The sequence below is a fragment of the Zea mays genome, chromosome 6 (assembly GCF_902167145.1).
Source record: "Zea mays cultivar B73 chromosome 6, Zm-B73-REFERENCE-NAM-5.0, whole genome shotgun sequence".
Lineage (NCBI taxonomy): Eukaryota > Viridiplantae > Streptophyta > Magnoliopsida > Poales > Poaceae > Zea > Zea mays.
In genome coordinates, this window is record NC_050101.1 from 169,324,694 (window position 1) to 169,343,130 (window position 18,437).

General features: G+C 45.2%; 2 protein-coding genes across 7 annotated transcripts; one reads left to right on the forward strand and one right to left on the reverse strand.

Moving 5' to 3' along the window:
* Nucleotides 1-1,511: 1,511 nt before the first annotated feature.
* LOC100274237 (uncharacterized) lies at nucleotides 1,512-5,845 on the reverse strand. Of its 6 annotated transcripts, none has more exons than XM_035959448.1 (8): nucleotides 5,565-5,845; nucleotides 5,054-5,130; nucleotides 4,746-4,909; nucleotides 4,429-4,637; nucleotides 4,213-4,262; nucleotides 3,946-4,005; nucleotides 3,647-3,702; nucleotides 1,512-1,825 (listed from the first exon to the last, which is right to left on the reverse strand). In XM_035959448.1, the coding sequence occupies exons 2-7, from the start codon at nucleotides 5,121-5,123 to the stop codon at nucleotides 3,686-3,688; spliced, it is 570 nt and encodes a 189-aa protein (XP_035815341.1). In that variant the 5' UTR covers nucleotides 5,124-5,130; nucleotides 5,565-5,845; the 3' UTR covers nucleotides 1,512-1,825; nucleotides 3,647-3,685. The 6 variants fall into 6 exon arrangements, with proteins under 6 accessions (XP_035815341.1, XP_020401756.1, XP_035815342.1 ...); XM_020546167.3 differs by having other exon boundaries at nucleotides 4,213-4,313; XM_035959449.1 differs by lacking the exon at nucleotides 1,512-1,825 and adding an exon at nucleotides 3,401-3,509.
* On the forward strand, nucleotides 2,553-3,121 carry LOC100216935 (uncharacterized). Its single transcript, NM_001143319.1, has one exon. The coding sequence runs from the start codon at nucleotides 2,619-2,621 to the stop codon at nucleotides 2,934-2,936; it is 318 nt and encodes a 105-aa protein (NP_001136791.1). The 5' UTR covers nucleotides 2,553-2,618; the 3' UTR covers nucleotides 2,937-3,121.
* Nucleotides 5,846-18,437: the final 12,592 nt, after the last annotated feature.

Consider the following 18,437-nt stretch of genomic DNA (forward strand, 5'->3'; position numbering starts at 1 on the left):
TTGGAAAGGGATCTTCTTACCCCGTATTCAGTTATGCCCCTGTGATGATGAGATATTGCCCTTCTAGTTTAAAGGTGGGCAATTTTCTCGTTAGGGTTGGCTTTTAACAAGGCGCAAGGACAGACTATTCCAGATGTCCGTGTGTATCTGCTTAAACCAGTGTTATCTCACGGTCAGTTGTATGTTGCATTGTCTAGAGCCACTGCCAGATCGAACACCGAGATCTTTGTTTTCCCACCCAATAATAAATAGGATAAGAAAAAATGACAATAACAAACGGTACACGCACGAAAAATGTTTCCTGTAAAGAGGTCCAAACAACATGAAAAGATATTGTCTTTTATTTATCTTGCAGTTGTATTTGTATTATTTTTTTACTGGTTTTTGTCGTATTCATCTGCATTTAAAGTAATAGAAGAAGTCCAGGGACAATGAAAAAACAAGTAGCATTTTGATATCCTATGGATGTATTGCTGATTTAATATACTCTTTGTACAATAATATATTTTTAATAACTATAAATGTGAAATTATGTTTGGTTTGTAACTTGACGATTATTATATCTAACCTATTTCTTTAATTTTATGATTAATATTTAGGTTCATATCAGATGAATTGTTAATAGATGCTAGGTACGATTTTACAAGTGTTCTATCCATATGACATCTACGTACACTCAACTAATAAAAGTAAAAAAAAAGTTCCAACATAACAAAATGGCACCCTGCCGCCTGCCTGTCGCCAATTCTCTGTTCATTCACTTCGTAGAATGCTTCGGCGTTAGGCCGTTCAGAAACTAGAAGGATGGATGGATCCTTCCCCCCAAAAAAAAAACATTTGCAAGTTGCAGGCAGCTGAAGGAGATGGGCCTGTGCGAAAACCCATGGCCCATCCTAGAAAGCGGTCGATTGCACGCATCTTTTGGTACTGGCTTTAGTGTTCATCCCAGGACTTGAGGACCATTTCGGGAGCTTGTCCGGCGTCCGACACGGCACACACGGCGGGATCGGTGCCGTGGGCGCCGGCCGCGTATCTTGGCGTGCCGGAGCGGATCGACCATCCCTGCGCGCGACGAGAAGGAAAGCCTTCACGTGGAGGCGGCAGTGAGGCTAGCGCTGAGGCATTGCAGCAAGGCGCTGGCCGAGATTGGGCACCGAGCTGTCGGAACGCGCCAAACGCCAAGGGCGCGTGCCTGCCCGTGACCGCGGCGCACGCGCACATGGCCTGCGCTGCGCTGCGCCTGCGCGGCCCCTGGCCCGGGCGAGAGACAAACCCGCCGGCTGGGACGCCACCGGTCGTCTCCGCCGCTCAGAAGGAGAGGGTGCTATCTTAACAGGTGCCCGCCGCGCGGCCCGTGACCGCGCGTCGACGTCCCGGGAAGAAACGCGCGCGGCCTCGGAGGCAGGCCTTCGCGGGGCGTCTGTTCACGGCACATGCACGTACGCCAGCGCGCCGTGATCCCGGGTCGGCTCGTCGCCCATGCACAGGGTGTCACTGTGTCGTTGAGGATGTGAGAACAGGGTGCGAACTATTGGTGCGCATCTACTCGCGGGCAAGGACATCAACATCATGGAGCCTCGCGTTGTCATTTTACTAGTGTTTTAGGCAGGGAAGAGAACTGCAGGCTTCTGCGTTCCCGGTGTGAGTGAAGGGAAAACCATGCCAGCCTTTCTCATGTCAAACCAAAACTCCTCCAATTCTCAAGCGCCACTTCAGTTCAAGGATACCATGCTCCAAGCATTCAGCAAAACAACCGCAGCACAGAGCATCTCATCTGGACACAATGCAGATGAGCTGATAGCCTGCCCGGTGCCAGCAAAACACACTGCAACCCAAAGTTAGTATGTCTCTATTAGGTAAGGTAAAATAGGGGACGCATAACTATAAATGACAATGTTTGTAGAGTGAAGTTTGAAATAGAAGATACGATAGAGGATCTGCTCTGCTGGAGATAGCATTAGAGCCAACATATCAAGCACACATAAAATCCAATTTCAGATATGCAAGGACCTGCTATTTCTTCCAAGAAAATTTATGGAGCTTTTCTGCATCTTCAAAACAAGAGTACAGTCTGTTGGATAAGTGATAGTGATCTCAGGCCCATGGAATAGGTATGCGCCAAAGAGTCATCAACTTCTTCCCCACCTGAGTCCTAGATGACCTCTACTTCCGACTACCGATGGCGGACTACCCTGAAGATCACGATTAGTCATCAATCCACTAACGCGTTCGAGATCCTGTGGCTTACTCCCTAATTTCTCTAACACAGGCTTCTGCTGGTACCCGTACCTCCATCACAGTTACAGTTACAGCCATGTGACGCTGATCATAGGCTTTCTCACCAGCTAGTGCGCTGCTCAAGATACAATGGGCCTGGGCAGATCACGAAATTTCAACCATCGATCAGAGCAAGGCAAAACAATCCAGAGGAAAAAAGACAAGCTGTCCAATTTCTCCAGACAAGTAGCAACCTAGTCCAGAGGGACGAGGCCCCCAATTGTTCCCCCCTGGCTGCTGGTATCTACTGTCTCCCTCCCTCTCTGCCTTGCTATCGCCTTCCAGCTCTATTTCTATGCCTCTGCCGGTTCGCAGGGCCTTAGCTTTCATGAGCACTGGAGATGGACATCGAGTCGGTGAGGTGCGCCTGCTGTAGCCTCAGAGAGGACTGCACCCAGGAATACATAGACAATGTCAAGGGCAGCTTTGGGGGGAGATGGCTCTGTGGCTTGTGCTCCGAGGCTGTAAGGGATGAGCTCAGCAAACACAGGACCGGCCAGGGTAGAGTTGAAGAGGCTGTCAAGGCTCACATGGAATTCTGCAGGATGACGCTGTCAAGCCCAGCTGTCCGGGTAGCCGATGGCATGAAGGAGATGCTCAGGAGGAGGTCAGGGGACAAGAGGAGGCCAGCAACGCCATCAAAAGCACACCCAGCATAGCAAGGTAGGTAAGGGCTGTCGACAGAGATGCTTCTAGTCGCCTTAAGGTCAGTGCATCGATGTGGGAGCCTCTCAAATCTACTAAATGTATGTGTCCTACTATAAGTATATTGTATTTATATATAATACAGGCAGCATGTCAACTGTAAATATGAGCGATATTATTAATCCGAGGTTTCATGATCACTACATGAATCAAGTGCCGTCCACAGGAGATACATCTACCTTATTTTCTGTTTTTAGTTTCTTATTTCCTGCATTTGTTTCCTTCAGATCTAGTTGGTGATTTTGTTTCTTTTCCTCAATTTATTTATTCTGGTAATTTGTTTCCACGAGTCAATTCTTACTATTCAGTTCTAATGGTGTGAAGAGTGAACAGTAGCTTCACTTGATTAATCGTAAGGTACTTGAAGATAGTACTGGAAACAAAGGGTACTTCTTTTTTTACTAAAAGAAAGCCAACATGAGGATCAAGGAGGCCTAGATAATGAGTTAATGACAGATGCGCATCGCATGGAAAAGACAGTAGCAGTAAATTACACAGAGAGATGTTTCATTGAGGGCTCAAATATTCTGCAGATAAGTAAATTTGGCAATATAAGCTAGAGTTCAAACGAATGAAAACCCAGCCAGAGGGGTACGCAAGCATGAAGCATCACTCTAATACTAGTAGTGCTGAGACTAAGAAGCACAAACATACTCAAACTTGCCTCAAGCCAGAAGCATACTCCTGACATCTTTCACTATAGCTAGAACAGTCCTTCTCCTGCAACCAAAGACTATTGTTATTATCATTTGCATGATTGAAAACTTAGTCAAAAAAGGTAGCCAAATTATGATTTAGGTCCACACTGAAATGATAATTGTAATTCCATAAATACCATTCGAAAAGGTCAGGTTTGATAGATCAAACGGCTTTTTTTGTTTATCTAACAAATCAAACACATGTTTGGTTGAACATGCGTACTTTCTTACAATATCAAAATCATAATATGTTCAGCGAACTTACTTAGTTCATCTAATGATATGTTAGCAGCACTGTCCCCAGATTTAACCAATTGAATCTTGCCTGCACATAGAATAGTTATCCAAACATTAGGCTTTCTTCAACGGAGACATGAAAATAAAAGGTAGATGTAACCTACCATACAAGGACACCCTATGTTATCACGTAAAAAAATGTCATTGCTGTTGAGTTACATATGAAAACTACTTATGTGGAATACAGTCTCAATAATAAACATGATAGGAAAGAAGCTTGTGCGAATCAGCATACCATCACGTCGAACACATATCTCAGGTATGTTTTTGACTTGATCATTAACACTGTCATTGTAGACCCTGGTTTCAATATCACCCTCAACATAGACAGCAGAACTAACACAAGGTAAAAGAAAAAAAAATATATATATATATAACAGCATCCATAGCAAAAAAGATAGATATAGTTGTATTCAAGGTAAGATGAGGATTTTTTTATTAAACCACATACTTCTTCACCAGCTTCTGAACAGCATAAGCACTTAAGTAGTCATTATGGACAGCTATGCGGTGCCACTGAGCTGGCTTTGGCAAATCCTTAGGCCCAATTACCCTCTGGTCAAACATGCCACCAGTTCCAACAGTAAAAACGGTTACTGTATGCCCATTCCTTAAAATTTTTTGCACAGGGACTTGTCCAACTTTGCCACAGATGATGGCCTAGCAAAAGCAGAACAGATTATAACTGTACAATAGTGCTCCTCAAAAACAAAACAACGGGCAGAATTTCATATAAAAGATATAGGATGTCCAGTTTTATGTCCATACCCTGTGCACACCACGGAATTCCCAGCCCTTATTGGGATCTACACCTTGGGGTCGTAACTCCCTCTTTGAATTTGGAGAGTTATCATCATATTCCATGTCACCCTTCTCATCGAGGTCAGAGAAAGAAACAGTAGAGCTCGAAACTCGTGATTGTCTGCAGAAAGCTGCAGAGACAAAGGTTTAATACATCTTGCACGTTAGTGTAAATGCAAATATCATATAAAATGATTGATCAGTGATCACGGTTTCCATGTTCCTATGTTAGGTGAAACCTGAAACCTGTGAGTAACACCGAACCAAACACCTACCGGTTGAAATCCTTTGCTGTTCCATGACCCTCCTCAAGCCCGTCAACAATCCAGTGCTGACACCAGTCATGGTGGATCTACGTGAACATATAAAATGAAGAAGATATAACCACAAACACAATAATGGACAGCGTGATCAGAATGGTGAGAAATCATTTCACAGTAGAAGGTTCAGAATAACTAACTCATAATTATATGCATCTGAGGAACATTTCGTATAATCGTATCTAAACTGCAGATAGCAGAAGACAAAATGATAAACAGGGTTCCAAAAAGCGGCACTGAGCACGCTTCAGCGCGCTGAAGCTCTAAGAGGACAGGTAACGCTTCACTTTGGGGCATAAGCGCTCCCAAAGCGGCGAGACCGCCTTGGTGGAGCAGCGGCTGCTCGCTCCCGCTGCCCTCAGGCTGCGCGCGGCGCAGCCGCCGGGGTCGGGCGCCGTTGACGATCAACTGGAGGCGGGAGGAGAGATAGAGAGAGAGAGAGAGAGAGAGAGAGAGAGGCACGCACGCAGGGTCACCGGCCGGTGTGCGGAGGACCGGAGGCGAGGGCGCGAGGCGACTGGGAAGAGACGGGAGGGGAAGCCGCTGACGCCGTCGCTGAAATCACGGGCCTGAGCGCCGCCGCCTGCGTGGCGAGAGGCGGGAGCGAGCGGATCAGCGGAAGATGGAGCGGCGGCGCTGCGAGGAAGACGAAGAAACGGCGGCGGCGGCGGCTGGAGCAGTGAAAAGGTTTATATGGTAGCAAGGTTTAGGTGCTGGTTGCAAATTAATATTCGTTTTATATAACTAGTGTATAGCGCGCGCATGGTGCGCGCGTGCCGTTGTGTGTTGTAAAATCTTGTTATAAGCATGTATAACTTGATATTGTATCATGAACATGCGTATATGCAGAGTAGTCGTTATTGAGATATGAGTATCAGATTAAATTTAGCATTAAAGTAACGTGCACCAAGAGCTTAAGCAAGCAATGGTGCTAGACTTAGCACATTTCTTAAGATTTCAAAGAGTGGAATGAACTCAACATAAATTCATCCTAACAAACATGTCCTAACTGTTCCTTCTTTAGTTCTTCAGCTACTCCTTTAAAGGCATAAGAATAATCAATTGCAGTACGAACAGTGTAAGGTAAGCGATTACGACAACATTGTTCTCAACATATGGATATTTTGATTTTACAATTCTTTTCCAATGTCCAACATATGTAGGTATCTGCTTTATTTTGGGGGGGAGCTAGCAAAGTTGTAGATCCAATTTTGCACCATTATAACAGGATATAAAGAAAAAAATAACAACACCTATCTCGATTAAAGCCTTATTTGGTAGTATACAAACACTAACAAGTACCCTCATCTTCCTGATGAGCTATATGATCTCTCCACTCATGTAGAACCTAAAATTGTGGGGAGAACAAGATATCTGAGATAAGAAATTGGATACAATAAGATATCTTAATATAAATTTATAAAGGTAAAAATGTCCAAAAGTTACGAAGTCTAACAGTGATTAAAAACATATGTATGAACAAACAGTAGCACGGAGAGCGCGCGCGGGCCGGCCCCATCCCCACCGCCCTCTGGTGGACGTCCGGACCCTGCTACGTTGTGTCTTCTACCATGCTATGTGGTGTGGCGCGGGATCTAGAGCCGAGCGAGCTACTGGTGGCGGGTCGTGGCCCTAGGGTTCAGATGACACGGAGGGTTACAGGTTTCGGATCCTGCCATCCTCTAGAAGCAACCAGGCTACGCCAAATGTCGTGTTGTGCGGTGGCCGTTGGAGAACAATCTAACGGCTGCAATTTTAAAGGCGACGTGGACCTCACCAAAGCAGTCGTTTTTAACCAGCTTTGTAATATAGTAAATTAACAATTTCATAATATACTTAATATATGTATCTAAATTCATCTAATTAAATATAGACGAGCTAAAACAAATATTATTATAAAATAAAGTGAGTAAAAACACTGTTTTGTACAATAAACTATGTTGTTTATAGGTTGTTTAAAATAAAGAATGATAGGGATAGAAAGGATAAGCTGTTAAACAACTTTACTATGGTATTTAAAAATATTGTAACATTATGAAAAAAAATTATTTGCTAGAACTTTATAAAACATTGTTTTGAATATTTTGGTTGCACCAGACAGTGTCCGGTGTGTCAACGGGCCCGGAGGACCAACGGTCGGCTGCGCCCGATATGGAAGGAAATCGAGCACCGGACAGGAACTGTTCATATCCGGACTCGACAGAAGGCAAGAATTGTCTTCCAATTAGATCTCCAACGGCTCCTAGCTGCCTTGGGGCTGTAAAAGGGACCCCTAAACACATGAAGCAAACAACCAAGCATTCACTAAACATCCTAAGACTCTCAGACTCCGCAATCATACAATCAGTTCATAGTGTTAGAGATTTGAGCACCGTTCGAGTTGTAAACTCCCTGCGCCGTGATCTCATGCTCATGTCTTGGCTTTTGTGCGTGTGTTTGTTGTGATTTGAGTCTTGCGTGTGTTTGCTGCGATTTGAGTCTTGCGTGTGTTGCTTTCCCTCCCTTACTTCTGTGCTTCTTGTGTGATCAACATTGTAAGGGCGAGAGGCTCCAACTTGTGGAGATTCCTCGCAAACGGGAAGAAAACTCTAAAAAGAAAAGACTGTGGTATTCAAGTTGATAATTGGATCACTTGAAAGGGATTGAGTCCAACCCTCGTCCATTGGGACGCCACAACGTGGAAGTAAGCAAGTGTTATTTGGCCGAACCACGGGATAAAACAGCGTGTCTCTTATGTTGCTTTTTCTGTGTGACTGATTCCATCTCAAGAACTCACTTTACAACCACTTGGTTTAATCTAACTAACATATTATAAACCAAGTTTGTGTTATTAGTATTTTGAGGTGTTTTGCAGGATCACCTATTCAACCTCCTTTAGGTGCTCTCAGGTCGGCATAGCCAGAATGACGGCGCCGGGACGATCGCAGCCCCGCGTCATCCGCAACGGTAAATATGAAATAGACTCGTGAGGCTTTACCCCGGCAGAAAGCTGGTATTACCCTTGTCGTACGTGATAGTCGCCTAGAGGGGGGGTGAATAGGGCGAAACTGAAATTTACAAATATAAACACAACTACAAGCCGGGTTAGCGTTAGAAATAAAATCGAGTCCGCGAGAGAGGGCGCAAAACAAATCGCAAGCGAATAAGTAAGTGAGACACGCGGATTTGTTTTACCGAGGTTCGGTTCTCGCAAACCTACTCCCCGTTGAGGAGGCCACAAAGGTCGGGTCTCTTTCAACCCTTCCCTCTCTCAAACGGTCCCTCGGACCGAGTGAGCTTCTCTTCTCAAATCAAAGCCGGGAACAAAACTTCCCCGCAAGGGCCACCACACAATTGGTGCCTCTTGCCTTGATTACAATGGAACTTTGATCACAAGAACAAGTGAGAAAGAAAAGAAGCAATCCAAGCGCAAGAGCTCAAAAATAACACGGCAAATCTCTCTCTCTCTAATCACTAAAGCCTTTTGTGGAATTGGAGAGGATTTGATCTCTTTTGGTGTGTCTAGAATTGAATGCTAGAGCTCTTGTAGTGGTTGAGAAGTGGAAAACTTGGATGCAATGAATGGTGGGGTGGTTGGGGTATTTATAGCCCCAACCACCAAAAGTGGTCGTTGGAAGGCTGTCTGTTCGATGGCACACCGGACAGTCCGGTGCACACCGGACAGTCCGGTGCACACCGGACAGTCCGGTGCCCCCTGCCACGTCATCACTGCCGTTGGATTCTGACTTGTGGGCCCGCCTGGGTGTCCGGTGCACACCGGACAGGTACTGTTTGCTGTCCGGTGTGCCAGTATGGGCGCGCCTGACTTCTGCGCGCGCTGCGCGCGCATTTAATGCGCCGCAGGTAGCCGTTGGCGCCGACTAGCCGTTGCTCTGGAGTCGCACCGGACAGTCCGGTGAATTATAGCGGACTAGCCGTTGGAGTTTCCCGAAGCTGGCGAGTTCCTGAGGCTGATCTTCCTTGGCGCACCGGACACTGTCCGGTGTACACCGGACAGTCCGGTGAATTATAGCGCGAGTGCCTCTGGAAATTCCCGAAGGTGGCGAGTTTGGAGTTGGAGTCCTCTGGTGCACCGGACATGTCCGGTGGTGCACCGGACACTGTCTGGTGGCACACCGGACAGTCCGGTGTGCCCGACCAGAGGTGCCTTCGGTTGGCCCTTTGCTCTTTTGTTGAATCCAACACTTGATCTTTTTATTGGCTGAGTGTGAACCTTTTACACCTGTATAATCTATACACTTGGGCAAACTAGTTAGTCCAATTATTTGTGTTGGGCAATTCAACCACCAAAATTAATTAGGGACTAGGTGTAAGCCTAATTCCCTTTCAATCTCCCCCTTTTTGGTGATTGATGCCAACACAAACCAAAGCAAATATAGAAGTGCATAATTGAACTAGTTTGCATAATGTAAGTGTAAAGGTTGCTTGGAATTGAGCCAATATAAATACTTACATGATATGCATGGATTGTTTCTTTCTTATTTAACATTTTGGACCACGCTTGCACCACATGTTTTGTTTTTGCAAACTCTTTTGTAAATCCTTTTCAAAGTTCTTTTGCAAATAGTCAAAGGCAAATAAATAAGATTTTGAGAAGCATTTTCAAGATTTGAAATTTTCTCCCCCTGTTTCAAATGCTTTTCCTTTGACTAAACAAAACTCCCCCTAAATGAGATCCTCCTCTTAGTGTTCAAGAGGGTTTTGATGTATCATTTTGAAATACTACTTTCTCCCCCTTTTGAACACGATAGAATACCAATTGAAAAATATTCAACACTGAGTTTTTGAAATTTGAAATAGGTGGTGGTGTGATCCTTTTGCTTTGGGCTCATTTCTCCCCCTTTTTGGCATGAATCGCCAAAAACGGAACCATTAGAGCCCTTGAAGTGCTATCTTCCCCTTTGGTCATGAAATAAATGAGTTAAGATTGTACCAAAGACGAAGTCCGGACCTTTTGCCTTGGGCTCTTACTTTCTCCCCCAAAGACAAAGTTCTTTTCTTTGATGCTCAGCCTTTTCTCCCCCAAGAATGAAGAGATGCTTGGAGTGATGGCGAAGTATGAGTTACGTAGTGGAAGCCTTTGTCTTCGCCGAAGACTCCAATTCCCTTTCGATATACCTATGACTTGGTTTGAGATAGACTTGAAAACACATTAGTCATAGCATATGAGAGAGACATGATCAAAGGTATATATAAAAGAGCTATGTGTGTAATCTAGCAAAAGAAATTGTGCGAATCAAGAATATTGAGCTCATGCCTAAGTTTGTTAAAAGATTGTTCATCAAGAGGCTTGGTAAAGATATCGGCTAATTGATCTTTAGTGTTAATGTAAGAAATCTCGATATCTCCCTTTTGTTGGTGATCCCTAAGAAAATGATACCGGATGGCTATGTGTTTAGTGCGGCTATGCTCGACGGGATTGTCGGCCATTTTGATTGCACTCTCATTATCACATAGCAAAGGGACTTTGGTTAACTTGTAACCGTAGTCCCGCAGGGTTTGCCTCATCCAAAGTAATTGCGCGCAACAATGGCCTGCGGCAATGTACTCAGCTTTGGCGGTGGAAAGAGCGACTGAATTTTGCTTCTTTGAAGCCCAAGACACCAAGGATCTTCCCAAGAACTGGCAAGTCCCCGATGTGCTCTTCCTATTGATTTTGCACCCCGCCCAATCGGCATCCGAATAACCAATCAAATCAAAATGTGGATCCCCTAGGATACCAAAGCCCAAACATAGGAGTATAAGCCAAATATCTCAAGATTCGTTTCACGGCCGTAAGGTGAGCTTCCTTAGGGTCGGCTTGGAATCTTGCACACATGCATACGGAAAGCATAATATCTGGTCGAGATGCACATAAATAGAGTAAAGAACCTATCATCGACCGGTATACCTTTTGATCTACGGACTTACCTCCCGTGTCGAGGTCGAGATGCCCATTGGTTCCCATGGGTGTCTTGATGGGCTTGGCATCCTTCATCCCAAACTTGTTTAGAATGTCTTGAGTGTACTTCGTTTGGCTAATGAAGGTTCCCTCTTGGAGTTGCTTCACTTGGAATCCTAAGAAATACTTCAACTCCCCCATCATAGACATCTCGAATTTCTGTGTCATGATCCTACTAAACTCTTCACATGTAGACTCGTTAGTGGACCCAAATATAATATCATCAACATAAATTTGGCACACAAACAAGTCATTTTCAAGAGTTTTAGTAAAGAGTGTAGGATCGGCCTTTCTGACTTTGAATCCATTTGCAATAAGAAAATCTCTAAGGCATTCATACCATGCTCTTGGGGCTTGCTTGAGCCCATAAAGCGCCTTAAAGAGCTTATAGACATGGTTAGGATACTCACTGTCTTCAAAGCCGGGAGGTTGCTCAACATAGACCTCTTCCTTGATTGGTCCATTGAGGAAGGCACTTTTCACGTCCATTTGATAAAGCTTAAAGCCATGGTAAGTAGCATAGGCCAATAATATGCGAATTGACTCAAGCCTAGCTACAGGTGCATAGGTTTCACCGAAATCCAAACCTTCGACTTGGGAGTATCCTTTCGCCACAAGTCGAGCTTTGTTCCTTGTCACCACACCATGCTCGTCTTGCTTGTTGCGGAAGACCCATTTGGTCCCTACAACATTTTGGTTAGGACGTGGAACTAAATGTCATACCTCATTCCTAGTGAAGTTGTTGAGCTCCTCTTGCATCGCCACCACCCAATCCGAATCTTGGAGTGCTTCCTCTACCCTGTGTGGCTCAATAGAGGAAACAAAAGAGTAATGTTCACAAAAATGTGCAACACGAGATCGAGTAGTTACCCCCTTATGAATGTCGCCGAGGATGGTGTCGACGGGGTGATCTCGTTGGATTGCTTGGTGGACTCTTGGGTGTGGCGGCCTTTGCTCTTCATCCTCCTTGTCTTGATCATTTGCATCTCCCCCTTTATCTATGCCGTCATCTTGAGGTGGCTCATTTGATTGATCTTCTTCTTCATCAACTTGAGCCACTTCCTCATTTTGAATTGGTGGAGATGCTTGCGTGGAGGAGGATGGTTGATCTTGTGCACTTGGAGGTTCTTCGGAATCCTTAGGACACACATCCCCAATGGACATGTTCCTTAGCGCGATGCATGGAGCCTCTTCAATACCTGTCTCATCAAGATCAACTTGCTCTACTTGAGAGCCGTTAGTTTCATCAAACACAACGTCACATGAGACTTCAACTAGTCCAGTAGACTTGTTAAAGACCCTATATGCCCTTGTGTTTGAGTCATAACCAAGTAAAAAGCCTTCTACAGTCTTAGGAGCAAATTTAGATTTTCTACCTCTTTTAACAAGAATAAAGCATTTGCTACCAAAGACTCTAAAATATGAAATGTTGGGCTTTTTACCAGTTAGGAGTTTATATGATGTCTTCTTGAGGATTCGGTGAAGATATAACCGGTTGATGGCGTAGCAAGCGGTGTTGACCGCCTCTGCCCAAAACCGATCCGAAGTCTTGTACTCATCAAGCATGGTTCTTGCCATGTCCAATAGAGTTCGATTCTTCCTCTCCACTACACCATTTTGTTGTGGCGTGTAGGGAGAAGAGAACTCATGCTTGATGCCCTCCTCCTAAAGGAAGCCTTCAATTTGAGAATTCTTGAACTCCGTCCCGTTGTCGCTTCTTATTTTCTTGATCCTTAAGCCGAACTCATTTTGAGCCCGTCTCAAGAATCCCTTTAAGGTCTCTTGGGTTTGAGATTTTTCCTGTAAGAAGAATACCCAAGTGAAGCGAGAATAATCATCCACAATAACTAGACAGTACTTACTCCCGCCGATGCTTATGTAAGCGATCGGGCCGAATAGATCCATGTGTAGGAGCTCCAGTGGCCTGTCGGTCGTCATTATGTTCTTATGCGGATGATGAGTGCCAACTTGCTTCCCTGCTTGGCATGCACTACAAATCCTGTCTTTCTCAAAATGAACATTTGTTAATCCTAAAATGTGTTCTCCCTTTAGAAGCTTGTGAAGATTCTTCATCCCAACATGAGCTAGTCGGCGATGCCAGAGCCAACCCATGTTAGTCTTAGCAATTAAGCAAGTGTCGAGTTCAGCTCTATCAAAATCTACCAAATATAGCTGACCCTCTAACACTCCCTTAAATGCTATTGAATCATCACTTCTTCTAAAGACAGTGACACCTACATCAGTGAATAGACAGTTGTAGCCTATTTGACATAATTGAGATACGGAAAGCAAGTTGTAATCTAAAGAATCAACAAGAGAAACATTGGAAATGGAATGGTCAGGAGATATAACAATTTTTCCCAAACCTTTGACCAACCCTTGATTTCCATCCCCGAATGTGATCGCTCTTTGGGGATCTTGGTTTTTCTCATATGAGGAGAACATCTTTTTCTCCCCAGTCATGTGGTTTGTGCACCCGCTGTCGAGTATCCAACTTGAGCCCCCGGATGCATAAACCTACAAAACAAGTTTAGTTCTTGACTTTAGGTACCCAAATGGTTTTGGGTCCTTTGGCATTAGACACAAGAACTTTGGGTACCCAAACACAAGTCTTGGAGCCCTTGTGCTTGCCCCCAACATATTTGGCAACTACCTTGCCGGATTTGTTAGTCAAAACATAAGATGCATCAAAAGTCTTAAATGAAATATCATGATCATTTGATGCACTAGGAGTTTTCTTTCTAGGCAACTTAGCATGGGTTGGTTGCCTAGAGCTAGATGTCTCACCCTTATACATGAAAGCATGATTAGGGCCAGAGTGAGACTTCCTAGAATGAATTCTCCTAATTTTGCTCTCAGGATAACCGGCAGGGTATAAAATGTAACCCTCGTTATCCTGAGGCATGGGAGCCTTGCCCTTAACAAAATTAGACAATCTCTTAGGAGGGGCACTAAGTTTGACATTGTCTCCCCTTTGGAAGCCAATGCCATCCTTGATGCCAGGGCGTCTCCCACTATAGAGCATACTTCTAGCAAATTTAAATTTTTCATTTTCTAAGTTATGCTCGGCAATTTTTGCATCTAATATTGCTATATGATCATTTTGTTGTTTAATTAAGGTCATGTGATCATGAATAGCATTAATATCAACATCTCTACATCTAGTACAAATGGAAACATGCTCAATACTAGATGTAGAGGGTTTGCATGAATTAAGTTCAACGATCTTAGCACGCAAGATATAATTGTTATCTCTAAGATCGGAAATTGTAACATTGCAAACATTTATTTCTTTAGCCTTAGCAATTAAATTTTCATTTTCTACTCTAAGGCTAGCAAGAGAAATGTTTAATTCTTCAATCCTAGCAAGCAAATCATCATTATTATCTCTAGGATTGGGAATCGAAACATTACAGATATGTGAATCAACCTTAGCATTTAAACTAGCATTTTCATGTCTAAGGTTGTCAATCATCTCATGGCAAGTGCTTAGCTCACTAGATAATTTTTCACATTTCTCAATTTCTAGAGCATAAGCATTTTTAACCTTAACATGTTTCTTGTTTTCTTTAATTAGACAGTCCTCTTGGGAATCCAAAAGGTCATCCTTTTCATGAATAGCACTAATTAATTCATTTAATTTTTCTTTTTGTTCCATGTTAAGATTGGCAAAAAGGGTACGCAAGTTATCCTCCTCATCACTAGCATTTTCATCACTAGAGGTTTCATATTTAGTGGAGGATCTTGATTTTACCTTCTTCCTTTTGCCGTCCTTTGCCATGAGGCATTTGTGGCCGACGTTGGGGAAGAGAAGTCCCTTGGTGACGGCGATGTTGGCGGCGTCCTCGTCGTCGGAGGAGTCGCTTGAGCTTTCATCGGAATCCCATTCCCGACAAACATGGGCATCGCCGCCCTTCTTCTTGTAGTACCTCTTCTTCTCCTTTCTTCTCCCCTTCTTGTCGTCGCCTCGGTCACTGTCACTTGATATAGGACATTTAGCAATAAAATGACCGGGCTTACCACATTTGTAGCAAACCTTCTTGGAGCGGGACTTGTAGTCTTTCCCCCTCCTTTGTTTGAGGATTTGGCGGAAGCTCTTGATGACGAGCGCCATCTCCTCATTGTCAAGTTTGGAGGCGTCGATTGGTTGTCTACTTGGTGTAGACTCCTCCTTCTTTTCTTCCGTCGCCTTGAATGCGACGGGTTGAGCTTCGGATGTGGTGGGTTCGTCAAGCTCATTGATTTTCCTCGAGCCTTCGATCATGCACTCAAAACTTACAAAATGCCCGATTACTTCCTCGGGGGTCATTTTAGTATATCTAGAATTACCACGAATTAATTGAACTTGAGTAGGGTTAAGGAAAATAAGAGATCTTAGAATAACCTTAACCACTTCGTGGTCATCCCACTTTACGCTCCCGAGGTTGCGCACTTGGTTCACCAAAGTCTTGAGCCGGTTGTACATGTGTTGTGGCTCTTCCCCTTTGCGAAGCCGGAACCGACCGAGCTCCCCCTCGATCGTTTCCCGCTTGGTGATCTTTGTTAGCTCGTCTCCCTCGTGCGCGGTTTTGAGCACATCCCAAACCTCCTTGGCGCTCTTCAACCCTTGCACTTTGTTATACTCCTCTCTACTTAGAGAGGCGAGGAGTATTGTTGTCGCTTGAGAGTTGAAGTGCTCGATTTGGGCCACCTCATCCTCATTATAATCCTTATCCCCTACAGACGGTACCTATGCACCAAACTCAACAACATCCCATATACTTTTGTGGAGTGAGGTTAGATGAAATCGCATTAAATCACTCCACCTAGCATAATCTTCACCATCAAAAGTTGGTGGTTTGCCTAATGGGACGGAAAGTAAAGGTGCATGTTTAGAAATGCGAGGATAGTGTAGGGGGATCTTACTAAACTTCTTACTCTCTTGGCGTTTAGAAGTTACGGAGGGCGCATCGGAGTCGGAGGTTGATGTTGATGAAGTGTCGGTCTCGTAGTAGACTACTTTCCTCATCCTCTTTTGCTTGTCCCCACTCCGGTGCGGCTTGTGGGAAGATCTTTCCTTCTTCTCTTTGTGGTGAGAAGAAGATTTCTTCTCCTTCCCTTTGTTGGAGGAGCTCTTCTTCTTCTCCCTCCTTTTGGTGCGGGACTCTTCCGATGAAGTGCTCCCGTGGCTTGTAGTGGGCTTTTCGCCGGTCTCCATCTCCTTCTTGGCGTGATCTCCCGACATCACTTCGAGCGGTTAGGCTCTAATGAAGCACCGGGCTTTGATACCAATTGATAGTCGCCTAGAGGGGGGGTGAATAGGGCGAAACTGAAATTTACAAATATAAACACAACTACAAGCCGGGTTAGCGTTAGAAATAAAATCGAGTCCGCGAGAGAGGGCGCAAAACAAATCGCAAGCGAATAAGTAAGTGAGACACGCGGATTTGTTTTACCGAGGTTCAGTTCTCGCAAACCTACTCCCCGTTGAGGAGGCCACAAAGGCCAGGTCTCTTTCAACCCTTCCCTCTCTCAAACGGTCCCTCGGACCGAGTGAGCTTCTCTTCTCAAATCAAAGCCGGGAACAAAACTTCCCCGCAAGGGCCACCACACAATTGGTGCCTCTTGCCTTGATTACAATGGAACTTTGATCACAAGAACAAGTGAGAAAGAAAAGAAGCAATCCAAGCGCAAGAGCTCAAAAATAACACGGCAAATCTCTCTCTCTAATCACTAAAGCCTTTTGTGGAATTGGAGAGGATTTGATCTCTTTTGGTGTGTCTAGAATTGAATGCTAGAGCTCTTGTAGTGGTTGAGAAGTGGAAAACTTGGATGCAATGAATGGTGGGGTGGTTGGGGTATTTATAGCCCCAACCACCAAAAGTGGTCGTTGGAAGGCTGTCTGTTCGATGGCACACCGGACAGTCCGGTGCACACCGGACAGTCCGGTGCCCCCTGCCACGTCATCACTGCCGTTGGATTCTGACCGTTGGAGCTTCTGACTTGTGGGCCCGCCTGGGTGTCCGGTGCACACCGGACAGGTACTGTTTGCTGTCCGGTGTGCCAGTATGGGCGCGCCTGACTTCTGCGCGCGCTGCGCGCGCATTTAATGCGCCGCAGGTAGCCGTTGGCGCCGACTAGTTGTTGCTCTGGAGTCGCACCGGACAGTCCGGTGCACACCGGACAGTCCGGTGAATTATAGCGGACTAGCCGTTGGAGTTTCCCGAAGCTGGCGAGTTCCTGAGGCTGATCTTCCTTGGCGCACCGGACACTGTCCGGTGTACACCGGACAGTCCGGTGAATTATAGCGCGAGTGCCTCTGGAAATTCCCGAAGGTGGCGAGTTTGGAGTTGGAGTCCTCTGGTGCACCGGACATGTCCGGTGGTGCACCGGACACTGTCTGGTGGCACACCAGACAGTCCGGTGTGCCCGACCAGAGGTGCCTTCGGTTGGCCCTTTGCTCTTTTGTTGAATCCAACACTTGATCTTTTTATTGGCTGAGTGTGAACCTTTTACACCTGTATAATCTATACACTTGGGCAAACTAGTTAGTCCAATTATTTGTGTTGGGCAATTCAACCACCAAAATTAATTAGGGACTAGGTGTAAGCCTAATTCCCTTTCAGTACGGCTCCTTCCTAAGGAAGCCACCACTAGACGACCCCTCTCCTGGTCTATAGAAGGGAGGGGTTGACCTCCAGGCAAGGGGGTGGCTTGAGTTCTTTTGGACACTTTAGAAGACAACCAGACGACCTCGAATTCCTTCAACGGAATCGAGCTCACTCAGACACGCACCCACAAGAACGAATAGAAGGAGGAGGAGCGCCTACAAGGACCAGGAGGTCGGAACCCCACCGTCGAGTCAAGACTTAGCTAGGACTCCACCTTGTAGCTTCGAAGCTCCACTTCCACTCGAAAAAGAGACTTGGGAGCCTCTCCTCCCCCTCTCGCCAGCTTGTAACCCCTACTACGAGTTTTGACCATCAATGGTGTCGGTAGTGCAAGCCACCGATGATTGGAAGTAGGGATGTTCTACTCAAACCAGTATAAATCTTATGCCCACCACACACACCCTCTGGAGTCCGGAACGCGCACAATAAATTTATTTGTCGGAGCGAGATTCAAAATAACGACACCAATTGTCTTGCCCCTTCTGTCGATGATGAGTATACCCACCATATCCTCTCATCTGTGTCCTCGTCAAGGGAGTGTGGGTATCGATCTTGCGGAAGCCTAGGCTTGATATGTCCCAGTGGCTAATTCTTCGAGCCTGGTCCGTGCCTAGTGGTGTAAGGCTACCACCTCCCTCCCCATTGAAATCTGAAAAGGGTTCAATTCTCTAGTCATCCTCGTCACCTAGGGAGTATGGAAACATAGTATTATATGCATTTTTATGGAGCTTGGCCTCAAATGCAAGTG